General features: G+C 49.2%; 6 protein-coding genes across 6 annotated transcripts; 3 read left to right on the top strand and 3 right to left on the bottom strand.

Moving 5' to 3' along the window:
- Positions 1–620: 620 nt before the first annotated feature.
- HO173_008144 (uncharacterized protein) lies at positions 621–3,266 on the top strand (the record flags this gene model as incomplete). The annotated part of the gene is made up of 4 exons (XM_037310044.1): positions 621–810; positions 864–1,145; positions 1,200–2,740; positions 2,793–3,266. The coding sequence occupies 4 exons, from the start codon at positions 621–623 to the stop codon at positions 3,264–3,266; spliced, it is 2,487 nt and encodes an 828-aa protein (XP_037163004.1).
- A 2,121-nt stretch (positions 3,267–5,387) lies between these two features.
- On the bottom strand, positions 5,388–6,047 carry HO173_008143 (uncharacterized protein; the record flags this gene model as incomplete). Its single annotated transcript, XM_037310043.1, has 1 exon — positions 5,388–6,047. One exon carries the CDS (start codon positions 6,045–6,047, stop codon positions 5,388–5,390), a length of 660 nt encoding a protein of 219 aa, XP_037163003.1.
- Positions 6,048–6,870: 823 nt separating this feature from the next.
- On the bottom strand, positions 6,871–7,371 carry HO173_008142 (uncharacterized protein; the record flags this gene model as incomplete). Its single annotated transcript, XM_037310042.1, has 1 exon — positions 6,871–7,371. One exon carries the CDS (start codon positions 7,369–7,371, stop codon positions 6,871–6,873), a length of 501 nt encoding a protein of 166 aa, XP_037163002.1.
- Positions 7,372–11,941: 4,570 nt separating this feature from the next.
- HO173_008141 (uncharacterized protein) lies at positions 11,942–13,157 on the top strand (the record flags this gene model as incomplete). Its single annotated transcript, XM_037310041.1, has 2 exons — positions 11,942–12,193; positions 12,276–13,157. The coding sequence occupies 2 exons, from the start codon at positions 11,942–11,944 to the stop codon at positions 13,155–13,157; spliced, it is 1,134 nt and encodes a 377-aa protein (XP_037163001.1).
- A 990-nt stretch (positions 13,158–14,147) lies between these two features.
- HO173_008140 (uncharacterized protein) lies at positions 14,148–15,681 on the top strand (the record flags this gene model as incomplete). The annotated part of the gene is made up of 3 exons (XM_037310040.1): positions 14,148–14,324; positions 14,429–14,807; positions 14,897–15,681. The coding sequence occupies 3 exons, from the start codon at positions 14,148–14,150 to the stop codon at positions 15,679–15,681; spliced, it is 1,341 nt and encodes a 446-aa protein (XP_037163000.1).
- Positions 15,682–18,212: 2,531 nt separating this feature from the next.
- On the bottom strand, positions 18,213–20,085 carry HO173_008139 (uncharacterized protein; the record flags this gene model as incomplete). The annotated part of the gene is made up of 2 exons (XM_037310039.1): positions 18,213–18,342; positions 18,401–20,085. 2 exons carry the CDS (start codon positions 20,083–20,085, stop codon positions 18,213–18,215), a joined length of 1,815 nt encoding a protein of 604 aa, XP_037162999.1.
- Positions 20,086–24,390: the final 4,305 nt, after the last annotated feature.

The following is a 24,390-nucleotide window of genomic DNA, read 5'->3' as shown; positions in this document are numbered from 1 at the left end:
TCTCTGACACATAAATCATCACGTTCAACACCATAAGCACATATCTGATAGAAACGCGCAAGCAATAATTAGCCAATTCCCTAGCCATCTGCACCGAGTCCTCCTTGAAAGAACTCCTGCAAATACCAAGACAGGTACCGCTTCATCCGCTTCCAGGGGAATAGCAGAATCCGTTGCAACCTCGCCGGCGCTTCGGAGATGCGCGAGCGGGGTCTCGACCCAATTAAATCTGCTTTGTATCACTGTGAAAAAATCCATAAGAAGAAAGGGGCAGATTTATCGGCGTCGTGATTACCGTAAGCGCGGTCGAATCCCATAATCGTCACTCGGTGATCTGAAATTTCCCTCCATTTCCTTCCTCCTTTGTTGACACTCCTATCCTAATACAACAACAGAACTCGGCAGCAGCCACCACGTTCATTTGATCTCAGTATCTTCCTGGCGCTTTCAAACCCTTCCCTCATTCTTTTACACTTCACTACACCACATTCCTTCACCTCTTGAACATCAACACCGTCACTCTTTTGGTGCGTAAGTCACTCTTGCCTCCACGAGACTCAGCACGCGATGGCCCGCAAGCTTCCCCAGATTTGCTGACCACATCTCGCGTTAGGCCGATCATGAAGAACAAGCTCTTCTCAAACGGCTTGACCGTGGTCTCGCTCATCACAGCTGGACTGGCACTGACCACTAACGCGAAGCTCCGAGCTCATGGTCACCAGCATGGCGATGTCTTTGGTCGTATAATGCACAAGTCAACAGCTAGCTCTGGTAGCAGCTTGGGTATCGCCACCCCCGGGTTAGCGGACAGTAAGCCCCACCACGCTGCCAGACCTAGCTACGCGTACTAACTTGCCCTCCAGACTCCATTGCCGTACTTCCTACGGCTACTGGCGTTGCTCATTGCGTTGGCGGGGACTGTGGTCCTATCAATGCAACTCATCATTCGAATCATTTCACTTATCCAACACCCGTCCCGCAGTTACAGCTCCAAGCTCTAGAAGTCCAAGGTGGCAAGTTGGCTAGTCTTCCCACCCGTCGTCGAAACCGCTATCATACCTCGCAAACTTTCGGCAAACACGAAGCAGCTCCAACCACCGAGCTGGGCCCATCTTCTACAGGCAATATATTGGTAAAGACAAGTGGTACGTACTGGCTAACCTAGCGCTGAGTGCAAAGCTGACCTGTTACTTTTACAGACGCTGAACCTGCCGGGATCACTCTCTGGAAAGCTGGTCTCGAAGTTCAAGGTGACTTGAAGAACGCTTCAGACAAGGAAGATGAAGGCCACTCCCTCTCAGCCTTCGATGCCTCTAGACCTCATCCAGACCACCCAGTTATTGCTCCTAGGCAGGAAGACGGCTATCAATCCTTCGTCCTTGGAGGCTTCTCGAATCCAACCCCTACCGCGTCGTCAGTAGCTCCAAGCGCCACAGGTATCTCAGTGTGCCCAGCTGACAACGGTACAACCTACACATCGGACGCTGGTATTGTGTACCAAATCGTCTGCAACACCGATTTTCCAGACGATGATTACCCTTTCCAGCTGGTCGATAGCTTTGCCGGTTGTGTTCAGAAGTGCGATGCATACAATTACAATGCTCATCACGTCCAATGCGTGGCCGCGTTGTTCATTGCCAGCCGAGACGAAGGTGCCAATGATTGCTACTTGAAGTCTTCGATCGACAACCCGACCCCATCAACCCTGAGGATCCAGGGTGCAGTCCGCATAGGTTACGCTTCATCCTCAGCTACAACCAGCGCAACTTCAACGGATACCCCTTCTTCATCATCCGCAGCTGCCACGAGTTCAGCATCAAGTATTTCCAGCCCTGGGGTCACGTACGCCTCGGGTGACTCTATCATACCGCCCAAGGTTGCAGGATCCCACTTACAAGGTCCGAGTCAAAACGTGCCCTCATCGCAATACCTTGACATCGAAGCTCCTGCAGGCATAGCGCTTGCTAAGACCCTACTCACCACTGGAGTCAACAGCGGTCTTTCCACCGGCTACCCCATGTCGCCAGAAACTGGCGTTCTCGAAGTTAACCTCTCAACACAGTCCCATCTCAGTCCCTTGACTGATACCCCTCATCTATCTCGAGACGGCGGTAAAGGAGGTATGCTCAATGGTGAGCACCTGTTCGTCTTCTGCGATACAGGCTCATACTCGCCTCCCACCTCCACAATAGATGGCAATTTCCTTGGGTTTGTGTCGAGCTCTGTGGCCATTGACGTTGGCATGAATGGCTTAAGTGGGAAGGCCCTAGAGTTACAGGACGGCATTGGAGAATGGAGTGACAACGTTGGCCGGATGCGCGGCTTTGCACCTTTGACAACAGGTGAAATAGCGTACAACGAAGCCTTGCAAGGTAACGGTCAGCGATATGCAATCTGGCCTGAATCATCTATCATTCCTCTTGATGCAACCACAGCCATTATCTATGCGCCAATCGTTTACGACAACGTCAACATGGCCACTAAAGCTGCAGTATTTACCTACAGTGGTTCAACACTCCTGACAATCACCGCCGGCGGCAAGGGTGGTCCAATCGCCGAGCGTACCGTGAACAAGATCTTTGATCAAGATGAGGTAGAATGGGGCTGTGCGGGAGGTCTCCGCTCTTGGGGTGCTTCTGGTATAGGAGGGGACGATGGGAACGTCTATCTCTTTGGCAACGTTGCTGGTGGCCTTCTCATGGCGCGAACATCGGCTGCCACCGTGGGTGATCGTGACTCGGTAGGTTCTCTCAGTGCTGACGATCCAGATAACATGCTGACCTGGGGAAAAGTTCGAATACTGGGATGGCAGCTCTTGGAGCGGTGATATGCCTTCTTCATCATCTAAGGCCTACTTCATCGAAGGCGCTTTCATGGACATCGATGTCTTCTATTCACCCCGACATTTGACGTTCATCATCGTGTACATGACTGCCTACGCCGACAGCACCTTCTACTATCGCTACCTTCTTGCAGACCAAGGCATACTTCCACCATTTGCGCCCGGAGGAGACTCATCCTCCGATTACGCTGAGAACATCCTCAAGTACAAATGGTCAGAGCAGCAGCTTCTTTTCAAAGCAAGTCCTGGTCTGAGTGGGAAGTACATCTATTCTGGCGGAACTCACCTGGGTTACTACGGGTCCAACGACATCATCAATGGTGGCACGAAGATGCTGCTAAGCTGGACTTCTCCCACTGGTCTAGATCCCTCGACGCTTACTGGCGAGTACCAGATCGTCACCGCTGAGGTCGACTTTGTTTGAGCTACTTGAACGGCGTCCTCTATCCTTATGGCCTGCATGCGCTACTTACATGCCTCAAAGGTAGCGGTCAATATTCTGGAAATGTTCTGGGGATATGGATTTCTTCCGTGTGAATGTTTGGCGCCTTCTTTCACTTCTAACAATGTCATGATGGAACGAGATAGATCACGACCAAGCGAACACTTGAGCTCTGACGAATCTGGCGATGCTTATCGAGGAGACGGTTAATGCTTTACTGCTGGCAGACTCTGGGCTTCAACTTTTAGTTACGTAGGAAAGGCTGGCCTCGATGAGGAGTTGTATACCATAAGCCTGAGATAGGTCCAATCAATTGCGTGCAATCTGACGGTCGGAGCTTGCAGTTCGCGTAGTTTCAGTATCTCTGAAGGCAGTGTGACTCTGGTCGTGATGCCTGCCCTTTAAGCAATTTATAAATGCCCATAGTCGTCGACGCAATTTCTGACGGAAAGCCTACGAACACATGTCTCGTAGGGACCTGGATCCATGATCACAGATCCGGAACAACGAGGCAGACAAAAATGCAGATGTCCACTTCCCTTCACCCCCGGCTTGAACACCGGCGGAGCGGGTACTTGCGGTATCGCGACGACGGCCTAACGCAATTGATTCGTCGATATGATATGATACGATACGATATGGACCGAGTGGTCCACTAGACACGTGCATGGGGCTTCCCCTCCTCCTCTCGGGCGGAGGGCCTCGCTGAACGTTTGCTGGCCCCGGCCCTGGAACTATGTAGGCTGGTGCTGTGGAATTGCCACTCGGGAAGCTAGCTGTACAATACCGGCAAAAAGTCATCCCTGACTGAAATTCGTGTTTGTGGGGCTGTGTTTTGTGGTTTGTGGTTTGGGGTTTGGGGTTTGGGGTTTGGGGTTTGGGGTTTGGGGTTTGGGGTTTGGGGTTTGGGGTTTGGGGTTTGGGGTTTTGGGGTTTGGGGTTTGGGGTTTGGGACGGGGAAAGCGGGGGATAGAGAGAGTAGGTGTGTTTTTCACGGTTGTTTGGTTTGTGAGGGTTTTTTGGTAGCTGGCTAGCTGTCTTTCTGTCTGTCTATTTATCTATTTATCTATTTATCTATCTATCTATCTATTTATCTATCTATCTATCTATCTATCTATCTATCTATCTATCTATCTATCTGTCTGTCTATCTATCTATCTATCTGTCTATCTATACTTCACTGATCGGATCGGATCATTATGTTTTCGCCACGTGTGAGTGAGTGAGTGAGTGAGTGCGCGGGAAAGTGGCTTGGGGATGGTTTCGTCACCCGCGACTCCTCGACGACGATGATGCCAGACTGCGACACGTGCCGGTGCGTACAGGTCAGGTCTTGTCAGAGGCTGCTCTCTCTCTCTCTCTCTCTCTCTTTCCGGCGCTGGGCCGAGGACACGAGGGGGGGTAACCGTTTTTGGAGTGGGATGTGTGGGGTGTAAAAGAGCCGGAGTGCGGTGGAGTCTGCATTTCCTCGCCGGGGGGGGATTTTTTTACCGGGGACCTGTGGAGATGGGGTGGGAGGTTATCGAATTTGCCACTTTAAACCCCCAAAAAAGCTCGGCTGAGGAACACGTTGATGTCAAAAAAATATACCCTCGCCTCTGCCAGAGCGATGGGATATTCTGCACGTGCAGACTTCTATCCAAGATCCCGTGATAAATTCATGCCGCTGCGACGGGGTTAAGGGGAAAAAAAGCATATAACCGCAGCTGGCAAGCCGCCTGGCCAAAAAAATAGGGTGCCTGAAAACTCCAGAACGTGAATAGCCGACTCGAAGCGTCCGGGCGCTTGCCAATGATGTTTGGGTGAAGCATCGATGCGTCGGTCCATCACGGACCTTGTGATGCCGGGAATTGAATTGGCTGTGATGTATATCAAAGGGACCGTAGACGGCTCTGTTCGATATGGCTGCTCGCTTTCTCGAGGAGATGAGGGACTTGGAGCGGTCGGGTGAGAGGCCTGCAGCCGTGTTACTGGGCGTTGTGGGCGAAGAAATCTCGACGCACGTACGGCTGGGTATCGAGGACCTTCTGATTGTGTGGGTACCAGTTCTTGATATGCCTCATTCTGGGAGGGATGTGGGAAAAGGAGCTGAGGCTCCTGATGTTAGTGCCGAAGGCGATGTCGTGCTTGATTTGATTCGTTGTTGAGGGCGACATCATTTCGATCACGCGCGGCCTTCAAACCAGGTTCTATTGGTGGTGGAGCACCATGTCTTCCGTTCTTTGGTCGACGACGGTCAGAAGCCGTTGGATCCTGGTCGATGTCGGAGCGCCGGCGTAGGACTGAGACTGCAGAGCTGAGGTCATATTCTCGATCGCGTCCCAAAGCGGCGTCCTTCCTTGAATTATCTTTCAGATCAGGCTTGATGTTTTTACGCTTCGACACGGCTTCGATCGTCTGTGGCGTATCCTCGAAGAGTACGTGGTGCAAGACCGATTTCCCATCGTTATCGACCGCGTTGACGAGTTCCTCGTCTTGTGCGAAGACATACGCAACCACTTTCAAGCGGTCGTACTTTGCGGCCATATGGATGGGCAAACGACCGAACTTCTGATTTGAACGTTCATGGCCAGAGATCTCGGGTCGTTGCCTGAGCAATTTGACGACGGAAAGATTGCCGTATCTGGCTGCCTTGTGCAATGGTGTCATGCCAGCACCATCTGACACAGTAGTATCGATGTCTTTCCTTGTTAGCAGTACTTTGGTGACATCATCATAGCCAGACTTTGCATTGTCATGTAGAGGTGTGCGGCCAGTAGCCATGCTCAAGGATGAAAGGCTTGCTTCGATTTTTTATTGTCTTCGGCGAAGATTGGACTGTCGCTTGGCCTTTCCGTATTACCGCATGATCCAAGGTATTGCTAGGAAGGGATTTCTTTAGCGCGCCATTTCCAGCATTCTCTGTTGAGTTTTCACCCACTGAATTTTCTTGTGGCGTCCCAGCAACACTCGAGGATTCGATTCGATCTTCCACAGTCCTAGCAGTCTGTTGTTGCTCAGCAAGACGGTTTAAGAGACAAAAGGCTAGGTATTGATGGGAATCCGTCGGACCGCGGAGAAAGCAAACAGGAACTGAGCCAACAGGCTGTACTGTGTCCACTTAAATAAAGATATCCGTTGTGCAGCATGTAGCAACGCGCAAAGGAGTGAATCCATCTTCGTCCTTTAGGTCTGCGTCGACATCAGGACCTGCCAAAAGGATCCTGGAGACATCCTTTTGCTCTGCCAGAGCAGCCATCTGTAACGGCGCTCGGCCTCTTCCATCCCGTGCGTTGATCGAGTCTCCACGAGCCAAGAGCTTTGGCACCAAAGTTTGGGATCCAAAGAGGGGCAGCCAAGTGAAGACCGGTCTACTTTCTCCCGGCAATCTGGTGGTTAAAAAAAGGCACATCAACGGACGTGGACCGGCTAGCATTTTTCACGGGCACCTCATCTTCGAGGAAAATTTAGAGCTAAGTGTTCAAGTTCGCCCCCGTCTTGCTGCATCATGTCACGAGAGATAGGTACCCGGTTGAAACGATGTGCCCAGTGACTCGCTGCGTAGTTGAAAAATGTGGTCTTCGTTGTTCTCGACGTTCTCGCTTGGTTAGAGATGGGGGTTTCGGTCATTGGTGTGTTCGTTAACGACATCGAAGCGTTCGATGGACGGGTATTCCAAGCCAACCATAGCCATTCGCAAATGTGTTTCGGATACCGAGTCCTGGTGCCGTCGTGGAATGTATCCTTGTAACGTAGAGTGGACCAGCCGTACAGTCTGGGAGCTTTCATCAACCTCGATCAGGCCAATGCAAAGTGTCTTGAGCTTCTTCATCGATATCATGTCGTTTTCATCGAAGTGCCTCGCTTCGCGCTTCGGGGTGTTCCACCGCAAGACTTTTCTCGCAGCTCTGAGACGGACAAAACCCTTTCGCAGATTGCAACCCGTGCTAGCGTGGTCAATGCAATGTCCCGCACATCTTGGGAACCACAAGTCATACATCCCATCAATAAGATCCGACGAAGCCTTGTCGATGGGACCGGATGAGTCCACCTCGAGTCGTCGCAGGGTACGTTTGACCTCTAAGATTGAAGGCTGCCCGAGCAGCATTTTGATACCCCATTTCGCGACGAGAAATCAGATGATTGGATCAGTTCATCACCATTGGCGTAGGGTGCACCTGATACTCACGATCCAGATGGTGATTTGATCAAAGCTTTCAGAATCCTCTCTTGAAGGTCGCGGCCTTCACTTTCGGATCCCTTCAACGGGATCTTCAGTCGGATTGGATATCTGGCCGTCGATATAGGTCCGAGGTCATCGTCTCGGGCCCGGATTTCGAAGAAGGTTGTCTTTTCGGACCGTTTGAAGATGTTTCTTAAGTTACAAGAATGGATGCGCCGGTTTCTCGTTGGATCTTTCGAAGAGTTGATGCCAGATTCTCTCGCTCGTCACGGCTATTCGAGAAATCATCCAGGACATCCAGCACCAAATAGGCTTTAGAAAACCTTGTGACCACAACTTGGAGCACTGATACCATCTGGTCGACGCTTGGCGGATATTCAGACCTACATTCCTTGAAAAGCTGCTCTAGCCCTTCGGGCAGCGTTTGGTCCGGCAGCGTTTGGAATGATTTCAACGACCGGAGGAGGAATAGTCGCAGGACATCTTGAAGCTTTGCTTTTCTCCTGGAAGAAAACAGATGCAACAGAGGCATATCCCTGCTTGGCCTTGCTCTGCAGATAGCTAAATGTTGGGGTTACCGAAGTTGTTTTCCCAGCACCAGGTCTCCCATCGCATATGAACGTCTGTTCCGGCTCATCCAAAAACTCTTGGAACGCGGCGGTACTTTGAAACCACGAGACGATCTTTTTCTTGAACTTGCCAGGCCTTCTACAACGGGAAGACTCGGGCAGTTCTCCACGACCGAGCCATGTCAGAGGAGCTTCATAATGCTGGTCTCGGTCTTGTCTTTTTGTTAAATCCCGGGTGGTAGCCGTCGTGAGCGATGTCCATGTTTGAAAAAGAAAATGGTGAGCGTCTAAAAGCCAGTATCAAATGGCGGCATGATGATATCTGGTGTTGTAGGCTGGCGTCACCCCACATCACCACTACTCTTCTCGTGTTCAACGAGAAGTCCGTTTCCGTCCAATACCTGGCTCATCGCCATCGTCGTATCCAGCCTTGTGCCGCTGCGATCGGGATCTACTCGCTACAGTGGGATTTTGAACGAATGGGTCTCATAGTGCTGCATTCGGGTATTTACAACCCGGACATCTGCTCCCGGGCATCGGTTTCCGGGGACAGTCGTCAGCAGCGAGTATGATAAGTCTATGCCGCACAGGCGTGGGAGTTTTCTTAGCGCTGGGGTACGATATGTGCCCGTTCAGGGCTTGCTAGGCGGGACGTTGTGACCGCCCAATGGCGGATATTGACAACGTATAACTGTGCACACCCGTGCACTTTTTCGAATTCAAGGCTCGACTTCCTAGGATGCGGCGACATTTTATTGAAATTTGTGGCTGACTGAGCGAAGACCAGCTCCGCTGTCAGAGAGACACCGACGGGGCCGGAGTGGGAGAAATCTGTTCTTCAGGGTGAGCATCCCGGCAAAGGGTTGCAACACGTTTCGACCAGAGCACATGGCCGTTAATACGACAGGTATACTTCGTTACAGTGCTGGTAATCCAATGCACGGTCGCTCATTCAAGGCTATATTCTATTGTTTCTATTGGGGTGCCGATATCGACGGCCTCGGCAAACCTCTTCCAAGCCTGGAAATTGTTTCAAATCCCTTTCGATCGAAATCTTTCATGAAACCGAAACGGACGGTAAAGAAAGCCCAGACGCCGTTGTGTGTGCGTGTTTGGGATTGCCGTTTTGGCAGCAGCGGAGTTCGAGATGATCATGTCCCTGCTGGCGAGGTATCGTGATGAGAAGATGCGTGGGGGAAGTGGGAAGTCGTGATCGCTGTCCGTTGCCACAACGACCGAATGTACATAGTTAAAGGCTACTACGAGTCGCTATGACCTCTCATGTCGCAGCGGAGCATGCGATAACCTCGTGCCCTGTTGCCAGAAAGCCTAGTGAGAGCTTTCTCATCTGATGCGGAAATGATTGCAGGTCAGGCTTCGTGCAATATTCGCTGTACCGGATGCAAGGTACTCGACGCGGATGTATATCCCGAAGAGCATCTCATGCGACCGTGATGGTCTCTTATGCAGTAACGGAGCAAAAGGACGAAAAGGGGTAAGCGCCATTTCTCACTCGTATGTCAAATGCGTCAACGCCGTGCTGTCTTGTATTTGCTTTGCTCGATCTATCGCTGCGCTGTTCGCGGTTTGCGTCGTCACATCTCTTAGCTTCCAAGACTTGAAAGGCTGCTTGTGGACCCTGGTTTTGGTCGACGGTTTCGACTTTTTGGTGTACCTATAACGACTTTTACAGTTCGCCGCTTGATGCTGTCTTTTATTCCTCTAACGTATAGTTTGTCTGTATCCCTCTGTTATGTACCAGCACTGCTACCGCATCAGCATGTCTTCTCCCCACAAACCCGCCGATAAATCAGGATACAACGACTTCGTAAGGAACCACTGGGCATGCTGATGCCTTCGTTAGGAAATAACCCTGCTTGGATTGAAAGATCCCAGGACGCCGTTCAAATGCCTCCCGGAACCAAACCGAGTAGTATGTCCAAAAAAACAAACATCTCAGGCCTAGAACGGGGCTTGCTAAACTCCACCACAGCGACAGACCCTCAGATGCTGCTGCAACACACAGGTAAGTGGGAGTCTCAGCGACAGCTGCTACCCCAATCGGACGTAAACGCTCCGGCTCACAACACACCTGTTCCATCGTCTAGCGATCTTCAAAACTCCCAGATACCAATACTATCCAGAGAATCAAAAGGTGGTCGACTTCCACTCACACTCGGTCCGTCTCCCCCGTGCTCTTTCGCTGTCGGAATATCCCTTGACCCCTGGCAGTTTGCAACATCATGAAAGAAAGAGGCGCTGCCACAGGAGGCGAAGATCTCGAGAGAAGCGAGCGATAGGGTCGAGGCTTGTGCGGTGGAATATATTCAACTCGTGACCATCGAAGGTCTTCTGGATTCCGTCCACCCGTACCGTATACCAGTCATTGAATTTTGGTCTTCTTTTTGAAAAGCTTGTTCGCTGACTCATAAACGGGCCCTTTAGCTGCAGGCAGCATGGCATCTACCAGCCGTAACTTGATGATTGACGACGACGTCCTCCAAGCGATGGAACGGAGTGGGTTCGAAAATCCCACTCGAGCGTTGAGACTTTATCTGCAGCGGTACAGGGCAGCGATGGGGGGAGAGCTTGCCATGGCGCTAGGAGGGATCGATGAAATTTACAAAAAGGAAGCCTAAGGGATTGGTATCATGCCGGAGACGAGGAGTGCGGGGGGGGGGCCCATGAGGATGCGTAGACCGCTTCTCGTCTAGGCGTAAATACCTTGAAAAGAAACCCTGCACCTCTCATATGTCCAAGCTCTATTCAAATCACCCTACCTTCAGCTTCCCTTCCTGTCTTGACGGTCAGATATATTGCTTTGCCCTCGCTCCATTGTTGCGTCATCATAACATGTCAACCCAAAGCAAGCTCTACGCCTCTTCTCTTCCCCGGCCCGTCCATCGTATCAATCTTTCGTAAAATTGCGGCAAGGATAGCTGGTCACGAAAGCCTGGAAGCGTAGCGTGATAAGTTCTCGGATTGAATCCTGATCTATAGAATACCCTCTTTTCTCTCTCTCTGTCTCTCGTTTCTTCTTCCAGTGCGAGCATCAGCCATCCGTAGCGGTGTCACTTACTCATGACGGCGCCGTAATCAATTTCTTCCTTGGTTAACCACTCCGTCCGCATTGTCTGCCCCTGCGCCTCGTTATGGTGACAGCAGGTGCAATCCATATACCCTGGCAGGGCGTTGGTAACACTCAGCAGGGATATTTACCAAGGCGCCCCAGAGTTTTCACACGTGGTTGGCCAGGACACACCGGGCATGTCCTCTCTCTTTGTCCCTCGAGGAACCACCTCCGACCTTGATATCCTTCAAATCCGTCTCTGCATCCCTCACAGCGCCCATTATGCGAGAGCAAAAGCACGCCATGTGTCAGGCTGTTCGGCCTGGGTGCTCGACCGATCCGTAAGCTACGTACTAATACATTCCCTCCTGCTCTTCTCGCGACGACCCAGTCCAGGGCGCAAAGGCTCGGGACCGGATGCTCCACCTTCTTCCGGATTTACAATCTTTGTCAGACTTTCCTGAGAGGACGCGGCGTGGGAGAGAAAGTTGGACCGAGCGCAATGTGCTTGGTTTTGACCTCGAGCAGTGTCAGTCAGTCTCTTTTCCTGCAGGCTGCAGTCGGACGAATGTAATCGTCTGGTTTTCAATGAATGGAGTGATGGCGTGATGGTGCTGCTGATACTTTCGTTGCAGGAGATCGGCCCATGGCATTTGTAAGCCAGAGTGGGGATGCTCGGAACGTAGCCTGACCGACTTCCGTGGTGCCAAGATTTTTGTGTATATAAGTACCATTGACGGTCCTGTTCATGTATGCAGTAATCATTCCTTTCGCATTCTACACTTTACGTCTACACCTGCCTATATACCTAGTCCAACATCCACTGACCCCTACAGCTTCACCCCCCTGACGCAGAATGGCACCCATCGGCGTGGGCATCATCGGTCTCTCCGCAGACCAGTCCGCCTGGGCCACGAGCGCTCATTCTTCCCCTCTCAAATCGGCTCCATTGAACGAGAAGTTCAAGCTGGTGGCCGTCAGCACGTCTTCGCCTGAGACGGCGAGGAAGGCCGCCGAGGCCCATGGCCTTTCGACGGACAAGGCGTATAGCAGCCCCGAGGCTATTGCGGACGATAAGGATGTTGATTTGGTTGTTGTGAGCGTTAAGGTATGTTGGTTGTTTGGATGCTCACCTTCACGGGACGTGGGGTGAGGGTAGTGAGCAAAGCAGGCTGACTTCAAATTCGCAGACACCTTACCACAAACAACTCGCCCTCCCAGCTCTTCATGCTAAGAAATCCGTCTTCGTCGAATGGCCCCTCGGCAACGGCCTTCAAGAAGCAGAAGAGCTCGCTGCGTTAGCCAGAACGCAAGGCGTCAAAACTGCAGTCGGTCTGCAAGCGCGGCTCCTTCCCAGCGTCCAGAAAGCCAAATCGATCATCGACTCTGGTGCTCTCGGCCGCATCATTGGAACCACTTTGGTCGCTTCGAATAGCTTGGTGGTGAACATTCCTGTCAAGAATAGTTATCTCAACGACCCCAAGAGCGGAGCGAACTTGGTAACGATTCCAACCATCCATGCGCTGGATCCGCTTTGCTACCTCCTCGGCGAATTCAAGTCTCTCAACGCGACCACTGCAACCACTATGCCGGAGCTTCGATTCACTCAAGCCGATGGTTCCAAGAGTGAGCCGGTCAAAAGCAACATTGCGGATTTTGTCTCAATCCAAGGCGTGCTCGAGAGCGGTGCTACGGTCAGCTATGTGTCCTCATCTACCACCGAAGCCACGCCAGGACATTTTGAGTGGATCGTCTCTGGCGAGGAGGGATCGCTCAAGTTCGAAAGTGGGAACCAATTTATTGCGATGGCCCCGCCTACTTTGTATCAGTTTGCGCTGCCTAAGCAGGACGGCAAAGACGACGGAGATAAAGGACCATATGCGACCAAGGAAGGGGGAAAGTGGGAGGAAGTCGAGGTTGAGAAAGGGCCATTTGGGGGCATTGGAGGGGTGTACGCTGCGTTTGCTGAAGGGAACAAAGATCTGGTGGATTTTGATGAGGCGGTCAAGAGGCATCAGATGGTGGAGGCTATATTCCGCAGTGCGAAGAATGGGACGAGGGAGAGTTATTAGGTGTTTGTATTGCTATGTTAGAACTCGTCGTCGGTCTGAGGTTGAATAACGATGGTGGTGATAGTTGATTAAATGTGAGCTTTAAAGCATGCGATGATTTGTATAGTGATGACGTGCATCATACTGTGCAGTAGTATCCTGGGATAGCCGAAGGATGCAGACAACGTCATTGATCCTACCTCGCTTAGAGACAAAGTGCATAAGCGAGCCAGGTACTATTGGTGCGGGTATATCTCACAGCTACGAGCTACCGGAAAAAGTTATTTTATACTTTTAACCACTCGGACCCCTTTTTTCATGCGCCTTCATCTGTCTTTTTTCGGAGAATAAACCTTGATGAATTGCGGGGATGCGGCGATTCAAGCAGACCCTCTCGTTCTCGCACCCAATCACGAACCAGTCCCCACTTTTCCCACCTCTGCTTGCTGTGACTTATTTTGGTGCAAACCATCAAGCTCGATTCTAATTGGACCAGACACTCCCCGCATTTTTGGCCGGTGATCTGCTGAAGCTATCCAGAACGCCAAGACCCAGCCGGTTGCTGCGGATCTTTACTATTTGTGTAATAGCAAGTGAAGGGCGGACTCGTTCGGTGGATGAACTAGCGACAAATGGAAGGGTTATGGAAGCCACGAAGAAGCTCCGGTGCAGAAAAGATGATCGACGATGGACATGACGCTTGTTTAGCTCATCAAATCCTCCCAAGTCCCAATCCCAAGTCACCTACTTTACTCTACTAGTAGTACCTAACCTACTTTAACCTACCTCCCAATCCATCGAGTCCAACCGAGGAAAGTCCAACTTCACTCCATTGCATCTGCACATTGCCCACTTTCTTGACCCCCACCGGAGTCATTACCTACACCTCACCGCTGCCATCCTCACGCTGTCGACACCGTTGCCACAGGCCGACATCAATTCTCAAGCGATGATTGTACGGTGGCTGCTCTCACAGGTCCCAGCGTCGGTTCAGTGTCCCCTGTCGCTGCAATGGACAAAGCAGAGATAATCCCTTCGGTCGGCGACAGGAATCTCGGTCCCATGCTCATCGCCGTCAACTGGGCCGTCTTTGGACCAGCGACTATACTGGTGTGTTTGAGGTTGATGACGAGGATATGGATCACGCGCAATTTCGGCTGGGACGATGCGGTCATTGCTCTTACGCAGGTGAGCTGTGCCCGACCTACAACACCGCTCTGCCGTGTGGGACAGAGAAGGGAAACACTGGAATATGAACAGTAATGGCTAATGCACGACGGGTGTCTGAGCAGATGATCAACGCAGTAGGCATGGGCTTCGTCATGCTCGAAGTCGACTACGGCCTCGGCCGCCACGTCCAATACCTCACCCCAGACCACTACGAAGGTTTCCTCAAATACAATTTCCTGGACTGGATTCAGGTCTTCATCACGCTCGCCCTCTCCAAAATATCAATTTGCCTCTTTCTACTGCGAATATCGAAATTCGAGCGATGGCGGTGGTTCCTTTTCGGATTGATTGGATTCTTGGTGGTCACGCATGTGCCGTTGACACTACTGTTCTTGTTCCAGTGTATACCGTTGCAGAAGAATTGGGAGACGGTGGAGGGGGCGGTGCCGGGCCATTGCATGAGTAAGAAGGCCGTGGAGAAGATTATCATCGTTCAGGGTGGTGAGTCTACCCCTGGTCCCGACACTCCCGAGCTACACAGGGTGTCTGTCAAGAGAAGATGAACGGGAGCAATCACTGATTGGCTACAGTCTTCTCAATCATAACGGACTTCATCGGCGCCGCCTTCCCCATCCTCCTCCTCTGGAACGCCCGCCTCAAACTCCGCACCAAAATCGCACTCAATCTCCTCATGGGCCTCGGCGTCATCACCGGCACCGTCTGCATCGTCCGCACCTCATACTCCTGGGAAGTCCTCTCCGGCGACTACACCTGGGTCGGGGTCGGTAACGCCCTCACGCGCATTTTGGAAGTCAATTTCGCAATCATCGGCGCCTGTGCCCCGATAATGCGCCCACTGGTCTTGTACCTGAGGGCGAGGCTCGTCAAGGCGAGACAAAGTCATGATAGCGAGAGCTTGGATAGTGTGCAAACGCCGGCGAGCCAGTTGACCTGGTTCTCCCCTCCCTCTCAGACCCCGTGGTACAAACGGCCATGGCGAAAGACAAAACCACAAGACAAGCTAGACGGGCAACCGCGAGGTCCTGATATAGGCGAGAAAGTGCCCGCCGATAGACACCATGAAGACACTGGCGCCGGCGGTGACGGCGACGGTGGCGGTGGAAGATTAGCCGTCCCACAACGACCGACCCAAGGCCCACGGCAACGCTCCCGGCCCGGGTTGGGCCTCGGCCGGAAATCAGACCGCCGGCACGAGGTGGAGAAACCGGAGAACGTGACGTGGGCGAAAGACGAAGAGCCGGACCACAGCGACAGTTTCGACCTACCGCTGCAAGGGACGCGGAGGGAAGACTATGGCGGTGAAGAAGGGGATGCGGAGTCCGGGACTTATAGGTATCACAGGGGATGGGTGTGAGCGGTGGTGGGGGAAGAAGTAATCATCAGGAGTCCGGGCTGGGACACCCGGATTGCAGCAAGGGAGTCGATGCGGAAAGTGCATGATGTGTGTATATAATGATACCATTCACTTACTCACTTACTTACTCACTTACTTACTCACTTTGCTGAAATACATCGAATGATACTATATGGCGAATGATCTACTACTACTGCTACTGCTGCTGCTGCTGATGCCGCTGATGCTGATGACTGATGCTGCTGATGCTGATGCTGATGCTGATAATAACGACGATGATGAAACGATAAAGATGATGAAAACCCTCTCCACCCCATCCACATAACGATACATAACGACGATGATAATGACGATACACGACGATGAAATACCCTCCTCCTATTCTATCCACACAGTCCACACACACACACACACACACACACACACACACACACACACACACACACACACAAACGAACAAATAAAAACCTCGACAAGCACCAATTAAACCGCCCTTCATCCACACTCATCCACACAACCAAGCCGTCCTCCCTCATCCACACAACTCATCCACACAATCAACCAACCAACCAACCAACCAGGCCCTCCTCCCTCGTCCCCCATCCCTCCGATGCTAGAAACACCGCACGCCATCCCTCCAATGCTAGAACACCCCCACCCAGCCCATCCCGCCTCGTGCAGCGCAGCGCAGTACCGAGCCTACCCTTGCTGAAGACGCTGCCGTCTGTCCGTTTTTTTCTTCTTCTTCTTTTTTTTTTTTATTTTTTATATCTTTTTTTTTATCTTTCTTTATCTCTTTTTTTATCTCTCTTTTTTATCTCCTTACCCTCTCTTTTTTTTTCTCTTCTCTCTTACTCTTTTTTTTTATCTCTTCTCGTCTCATCTTCTCTTCTCATCTCTCTCTTCTCATCTCTTCTCATTTCTCTCTTCTTCTCTCTCTTTTTTATCTCTTTTTTTTACTCTTTTTTATCTCTTTTTTATCTCTTTTTTTTTCTCTTCTCTCTTTTTGCTTATCTTTTTTTATCTCATCTTTTCTTCTCATCTCTCTCTCCTTCTCTCTCTCTCCTTACCCTCTTTTTTTAATCTCTTCTCTCTCTCTCTCTTTTATATCTCTTTTCTCTCTTTTTTCTTCTTCTCTCTTTTTTCTGGTTGATTATCATTATTTTTCTCCTAAGGGGCTGAGATGCAGTATGGCATTTTCTTTTATTTCTTTTTGGTAGCCGGTTGGTTGGTTGGTTGATGGTGATGGTGATGGTGATGGTGATGGTGATGGTGGAGAGAGGAGGGGGGGGTGTAGTGGTTTTTTGGGGCTGGATGGAGGGATAGAGGGTCTAGATGGCTAGGTGGCTGGAGGGTCGAGAGGATGATGGGGTGGCGATGGAGGTTGGTAGGTTGGTGGGTAGGTATGGGTGAAGGAAGGTATGGGTGAAGGAAGGAAGCGGGAAGGAAGGAAGGGGGGGGAAGAGGGGGAAAGGTGAGTGAGTTGATGCATATATATATACATACACTTTCTCTCTCTCTCATATTGGGTCGGGGCAGGGTTTGCGGCGTTTGTTTGCGGCGTTTGCTTGCTGGTTATTTGATGGATGGGTGTAATAGGTAGGTGGATGGGTGGATGGATGGATGAGTGGGTGGGTGGGTGGGTGGATAGATATAGATAGGTGGATAGAAATAGATGGATAGATGGATGGATGGATAGATGGATAGATTGATAAATAAATGAATGGATAGATGGATAGATGGATAGATGAATAGATGGATAGATGGATAGATAAATAAATGAATAGATTGATAAATAGATGAATGAATGGATAAATAGATGGATGGATAGATGGATAGATAAATGAATGAATGGATGGATGGATGGATAAATAAATAAATAGATAAATAACTAAATAGATAAATAAATAAATGGATGGATGGATAGATGAATAAGTATATGATGGATGGATAGATGAATCAGTGGATGGATGGATGGATGGCATAATGGATCCGAGTCTGTGGGCATGGGATCGGGATATTGGGATAGGGATTGGGATTGGGATATCGGGATTAGGGTTGATATTAGTATTCAGGGTCAGAATGTTGGGCTGAAGAGAAAGTGGTAGCCTGTGATTGGGGTGAAGGGTTTGTTGAGTCGTTGGCTTCGGCTTGGTATTGGTGTCACACGGATGGGGAGTGTTGAGCGAAAAGGTGTTTGACGTGTAGTTCCAAGTCTTGAATTGTCGTTGGTGCTTTCCAAGAGTCATGTTTTTAAACATAGCTCGGGGACGGCGGTATGAGGGGAACTTTATTAGGAAGTGACTGTTGAGGAAGTAAGGAAACGACGGCGTTCTATGGTCTATATGAGTCGCAATGACATTATGAGTTATTTTCCGCACAAACAGGGAACATAGGAAAGTCTATGGGGCACCCAGAGTCCGAAAGCGAAAACGCGCGCTCGCCGTGCTGGGAAACGAAATGGACTTTTTATCAACATTCAATTTGGTAGAGGCAGCGTTCATCCATCATCCTTCTCTCAACCGAGTGCGCTAGTCACGCATCTTCACAATGATGACATTCTTCCCGTCTTTGACCTGCGGCAGCTCGTACCTCTTTGACAGGATGGACTTGATGTACGGATCTTCAAGGTTTCTGTCGCTATGTCGCTTTTTGATGTGGCTGCACGCACGCCAGTGTTAGCATGCTGCATTCATCATCAGCAACGGGAGAAACCTACCTTTTAAGACTATCCGGCCGGCGAAACCGGGCATCGCCGTTCGTATGAGACAACGGGCAGACGTACGGTTTCTCAGGTGAATGAGTTCCCCCATGCCGCACTGCGTTGTGTTCCGAGGGAAATCCTTCGGAACCGTGTTCTAGAGAGTATTTGCACTCTGGACGGGTGCAGAAGTAGCGGAATTTTGGGTCGAATCTGCGTCTCTTTGAGCTGGGCTTTCTCTGAACGCCGTTAGGATTTGCCTTCTTTCTCTGTTGATTGTTCTGCCGCGGTTCCGGCCCTGCCGGCAGACCTTTGGATCTTCTTCGTTGACGACCTTCGTTCCGCGGCTGAGATATTTCAACTGAGCCGGTGTCTCTGACGGGGTGACCTGTACTATACGGTCCAGCGACGGACTCTAAAGCGTCTGGAACATGTAGGTTGTTGACGTCTGGTGCGTCGAGAGCAATGGAACCACCTATCTCGCAATTTTCTGAAAGAAATTGGGAACCATCATTAAAGGTCGTGAAAAGAGACCATATATCCTCTGTCACAATCTCGTCCCTCACGGAGATGTTCGAAGGTTCGAACCCATCGATGTTGGTTGCGTCTGGAACGAAAGGGCGTGGGAGCGAAATTTCGGAGGGCTCGGGGCCTTGGAGATTGGTCGTGTTTCTAAACAGATGGCATGAAGTGGAGGTGTCGAAAGGGTCGACACCGCCGGCATTGTTCACATTCGGAGCGAGATAACGGTGACGGGAAGTAGAAGAGTGCTCAAAGTTGTAGGATTCGCTGATCTCAGGAATGAATGAAGTTGAAGAGGAAGTGCCTGAAGGTCCAAGGCTGGTGAGATATGTCATGTTCCGAGTCGGACAGTGTGCGGTGGAGCTGTGTGAAAGATCGGGGATGCCTGGACTCTCAAGGGATGTGGAAAAGCTCGTATTGGGAGCGATATGCCATTGACTGAAGCTGTCTGTAGGAGTGGGGATGTCTGAAGACCCAGGACCTATGAAGTTGCCCATGCTTTGGTCGAAGTAGACAGGAGTGTGGGTGTAAGAAGGAGCGAAGGTCGAAGATTCGAAGCTGTTGAAATTGGTCGTGTTAAACGAGGTTGGGTATGGATAAGACGTGCAGCAAAGACTCCCGCTGTTGAAGTCTGCTGTGCCTGCAGTGAAGTCTTCCAGATTGCCCGTTCCTCGAGAATCAAGACCGCTATACGGTGTTGCATCTGCAAGAAGATTGTTCCCATAGGCCATTCCTTGAGCATTGGGGAAGTCTCCGTATATCTCTGCGTCGGGCGCCAACAGCCAAGAAGCATCTTCTTGAACTTCGACATCGTTGGAGACTGTCGCGTTTAATGCCGATTCACATGTGTTGGTGGAACGGTGGAGGTCCGCACCACTGTATACCGTTGGACCTGGTAGAGGGTGGTCTGGAATAGGGAGGTTTGTTATGGCTGGAACTTCATAGACGGTTAGGTGTGAAGGGTCAGGACCGCATAGGTTCCGGATTTTCGAGAGATAAGCAGTTAAATCGTCGTTGAGGCCCAGTCTGCCAGGAGGTTGGGAGTTCCCAAGACCAGAAGGAACTGAAAGGAGCCGGTCGCCTTGCAGGTGGCGACGTGAAGGTATCCTTGGAACAGGGTCGCTCGCTGATTTTCTGTGGCGTCTCTTGGAGGACGAGTACATTTGGAAACGATATCCCATTTTCTTGCAGAATATGTTTTTGATTGACGAAGATTGTATGAACTTTTCGTCTGTCAGTGGTCTGCCAGTGATATATTTCAGTAGAATGTAACTTAGGAGAATATAGAATGAGCCCTCCATCAGCATGACAGCCTTGCTGGGTCCTGTATATGCAGCACGCATTGCTGCAGAGGAATGTCTCCACTCTACTTCGAAAAACTTTCGATGATAGGCTCATGTCTCGAGTACCGAACGGATGGAACCTTTGTGACGAGGAAGAAACAGGGCTGATGTAAGTGTTGTTGAGAGTGTCGCCGCCTCGGCTGGAGCAGTAACTCTTTGTCTGATAGGTCAACATGTAACAGATATGTAGCAGCCGTAGGCACATTCCCAGTACAGCCGTGATCTGCACCAGAAGGAGAGCAAGGCTGACTGCCCTGAAGAAATGCAAAGGCTATTTCCGCTAGGAATACGAAGAGGGTGGGCCAAGGAAAAAGTTTTCTGGCAGTCAGATCGGAAGGCGATGACAGCGTCCGTGTTTTGTATTTGCAATGTGTTTGAGTAGCCAGCTCAATGCTTACGCATATTTGACGTGAGCAGACAGAGGAAGGTCCAATTGACCGAGTCCGTGTTTTCAGAGCCGAGGAATCGGACGCAACGTGTAACAGGCATTGTGATACATAGACACAAGTTTGAGGGCTCGTTTGACCCTTCTTAGGGTTTCGATAACATCTATGAGGTGGGTCCTATTTCCAGCACACGGAAGGGGAACATAGCAACAATTGCCCGTTTCAACCTTCTGAATCATCGTGCACTGTGTGTGCGGCTCTGCGGCCGCTCACTAGGATGTACTTCGTAATACTATGTTCTTTTGGTGTTCGCAACGTTGCGGTCACTGTTGTAGCATCGAGAGGTAAGTCTCTACTGTTGACTGAAACGGCAGCAGAGCAGCGCGTTCGTATCTCGCACAATCCGTCGAGCCCTTTGCTTGTGGCTTCATGTCAACTTACCAAGAGCATCGAGTGCGTCGGGCACATAGTGGAGTAAATCCGTCATGTACGAGAACGCTCCTCGACTGCAGGGAGAATATGCAGGGAGAATATGAGGGGCAGACGCAACTGTTTGGTGGGTGGCAGGCACGACGCTGTAGCCGCCTGCGAAGACGGCACCTAGTTGGATGATGGGGGTAGCTTTGCCCCTCAGGGTCCTCGCCGAGACTCAAATCATGCACCAAATAGGTACGGCGACCCTCCCGCAGCTGCTGGGAAGCGTGAGGGTATTTTCGGGTTTCTTAGCTCCGAAAGAGTCTTCCCGTGTTCCCATAGCTCTGGACGGTGGTGAAACCATTTCGGTTCGGCCCAGACGATCCGTGCGTTTGTGTTATGGCAAGAAGGCTGGGACTGTCTGGTCCCGATTGGGTTGAATTCTACAGAGTCGATGGGCTAATGTTGTTGTGGAAACTTTCCAGAGGACACTCCCGATCCTTGTCACGGATCGGATTTACCCTCTTGGCAAAAGCAAGGAATTCCATGTCTTAATTTATCTCTTGCCGTATGCAAGCCTAGCTCTTTACATCTGGGACCCACTGGACATTGTATGCTTGGAACCCAGATCATCGTGTCAAGTGGTACTCGTCACGCTGAGAAGTATTTGCTGACCCTGTGTCCCGGCAATCTCTGTCTCTTGGAACACGCTGGTTGCAAATCGCGGTCCTTAGCGAGTATCACTTTCCCAATCTTTTCGCAAAGCTCGCCAAACAATATGCTTGGACTCATAGACTATATTAGAAACAGTAAGCTCCGTTGTCTTTAGAAAGATGGAATCCACCAGCCAAACTCTTCTCCTACATCCGCCATCTAGGTCATAGTGCTCGAAACAGTGAGGCCATACAGAAACAACGACACAAGTAGATATGTAGATAGTGTTTGGGCATATCCAACACTGGGGCAGCTAAGAGCTTTTAGACATCTGGACTGAGTAGATAGCCCGAAAAAGGCCCTCAGCGCTAGAAAAACCCCATATCTAAGCGATATACCCTAAAGTGAAATGAGGCTATATATAGGTGTAGGTGGGTGAGAGAAAAATAATATGGCTCGACAGAGACGAAATCGAATGAAGAGCCGTTAATAGATAAAAACAGGTGGCTATATAGCTCGTACTAGACACCTATCCCTAACCCCTTGCCGGGGTACTAATAGGGGTATCAATAAGGGTACCAACACGAACGGCTAATCAAATAGCCACCAACGCTATAGCCTTATAATAGACCCACTAACCCACAACTCACTATTGCGATTAATACTCGCAAACAGTGAGACTATATAGAAAACAACGCATATAAAGTAGATATATAGATATATATTTAGGTATATCCAACACTAAGGTAGCTAAGAGCTTTTTAGACATTTAAACTAAGTAGATAGCCCGAAAAAGACTCCTTAGCGCTAGAAAAACCTTAAACCCAAGACGTCGTTTAAGAGAGTAAAGGTCTCGAGAAGAACTCTTAACAATATTTATCGCAGTAAGTAGTAAAGATCGATAATACTAGCGCGAACGGGCTAAAAGATGCTAGTACCGTAGTAATACTCTAAATATATAGGCTAGATAAGTGACGATGTATAGGCGATAAAAATCTAACTTCTAACGACCTAGCAATTAGATCTCGTTATTGCTAAAGCCGGCGTTATATACTAATGTTATAGCCTTCCTACGAAAGGAATAGCCTAAATAATAGCCCTTAATATTAAGTAACGTTAGCACCTCGCGAAGATTACTAATAACGACGTTTCTAGTAAAGAAGAAGTCTCTTAACTAAAATAGCGGCGTATTAAATAAAGCCTTCTATCTAAAGAGGTAATATAAGGCTTTAACTACGCATACGTCATCGCCTAATACAGCTATCGTAAGTATAATTTTACGGCGAAATAGGTCCATTTTGAATATTGAAAGTATAAGTTTCAAGTAATTATCGAATAGCCTCACCGAGCGATATATAAGAAATCATTCGCCGAAGTCCTTTTATTAAAGGTCTCGCTTACTATAAGTAAACTTACCTATACATAGAAATATCGCGAAGATAAGATAAAAGAAGATATATAGAGTTATCTTAATATAGATTAACTTATTAAAATAAGAAAGAATTTAAAGTAATAGATTCTTAATAATTAAACGCCTTTTCTTTATATTAGCTTCGTCACGAAGACGTTAACTATCTATAATAATACGTTATAATTAAAAGTAATAAAAAACTAAGAGATTATCAAACCCTATATTCACATAAGCTGATTTAAAACCGATAAGGTATATCTTTATAGACTTCGACTTAACGCGACGAGTGCTTAGATTAACAATTTAGTTCGTAAGAATATTTATAGTTACTAGAAAGGGAGATTGAATCTTTATAAATGCGCAATAGGTCGTATAGAATCTTATTAGAGTCGTATATATCTTCCTAATTTTAATAGCAAGCCCCCATCAGAGAAGTCGCGCGGTCTCTCGAGGTAGGCGGTCTAATTATATCAATATTCTAATAAGTCCCGCCCTATTTCAGCGGAGATATAAGACCTTTCAGCTGTGAATATACGTTAGCAATTTTTAGTACTAAAAACGTAATAGATTATCGACTAGCTAGTTAGCCTTCGTAGATATTTAAATAAATATTATTATAATATCGTAAATAGCTACTAGTATAGCTATATCGCGTAATAAAGCTATAACTAACTCGTATATAGAGAATTTATATAATCTATTAACGTATACGTCGTTATCGTAGTAGAGAATTAAGCGAGATCCTCGTAACTATTATAGCCACAATTTCATCGCGTAATAAATAGCCTTCATTTCTTTAAATTATATATCTTTAGAACGATAACGTATAGATATTTTAATGCTAAAAACGTTTTTAAGTTAAATTAATTGGATATGATCGAGATAATCGAGAATATAACTTCCCATACCGAATTTTCCAGATATATCGGTTCATATATGCTACATAACTCGACTATCGACGTGGCGTATTAAGGCGACGCCATTCCAGTACTTTAGAAAGGTGTCTCACCATAGTAAGTCTGCCCTTATGTCGCCTATAATTCATACAATCATCGCAGGCCTTCGAAGGGCATCAAAAAGTCGCCTTAAGAATACTCTTCCTGGAATCACGACTTTGGCAGCGAAAGAGAGAAAGTCGATTATTAACTTAAGCTTTTGATATAAGATAGTTGCCCTTTTTAGAAGGTTTTTAACCGTAGTTCTTACTTTAGTTAGCTTATCCGAGAGGAGTCTCGCCTATATACAAATGCTATCGAATTCGATTCCTAAGAACTCGGC

The sequence above is a fragment of the Letharia columbiana genome (assembly GCF_014066305.1).
Source record: "Letharia columbiana isolate WasteWater2 chromosome Unknown Sc0000028_s0, whole genome shotgun sequence".
In the NCBI taxonomy this organism is placed as follows: Eukaryota; Fungi; Ascomycota; class Lecanoromycetes; order Lecanorales; family Parmeliaceae; genus Letharia; species Letharia columbiana.
Note: the sequence above shows the minus strand (reverse complement) of the source record. Positions and strands in the feature narration are given on the sequence as shown.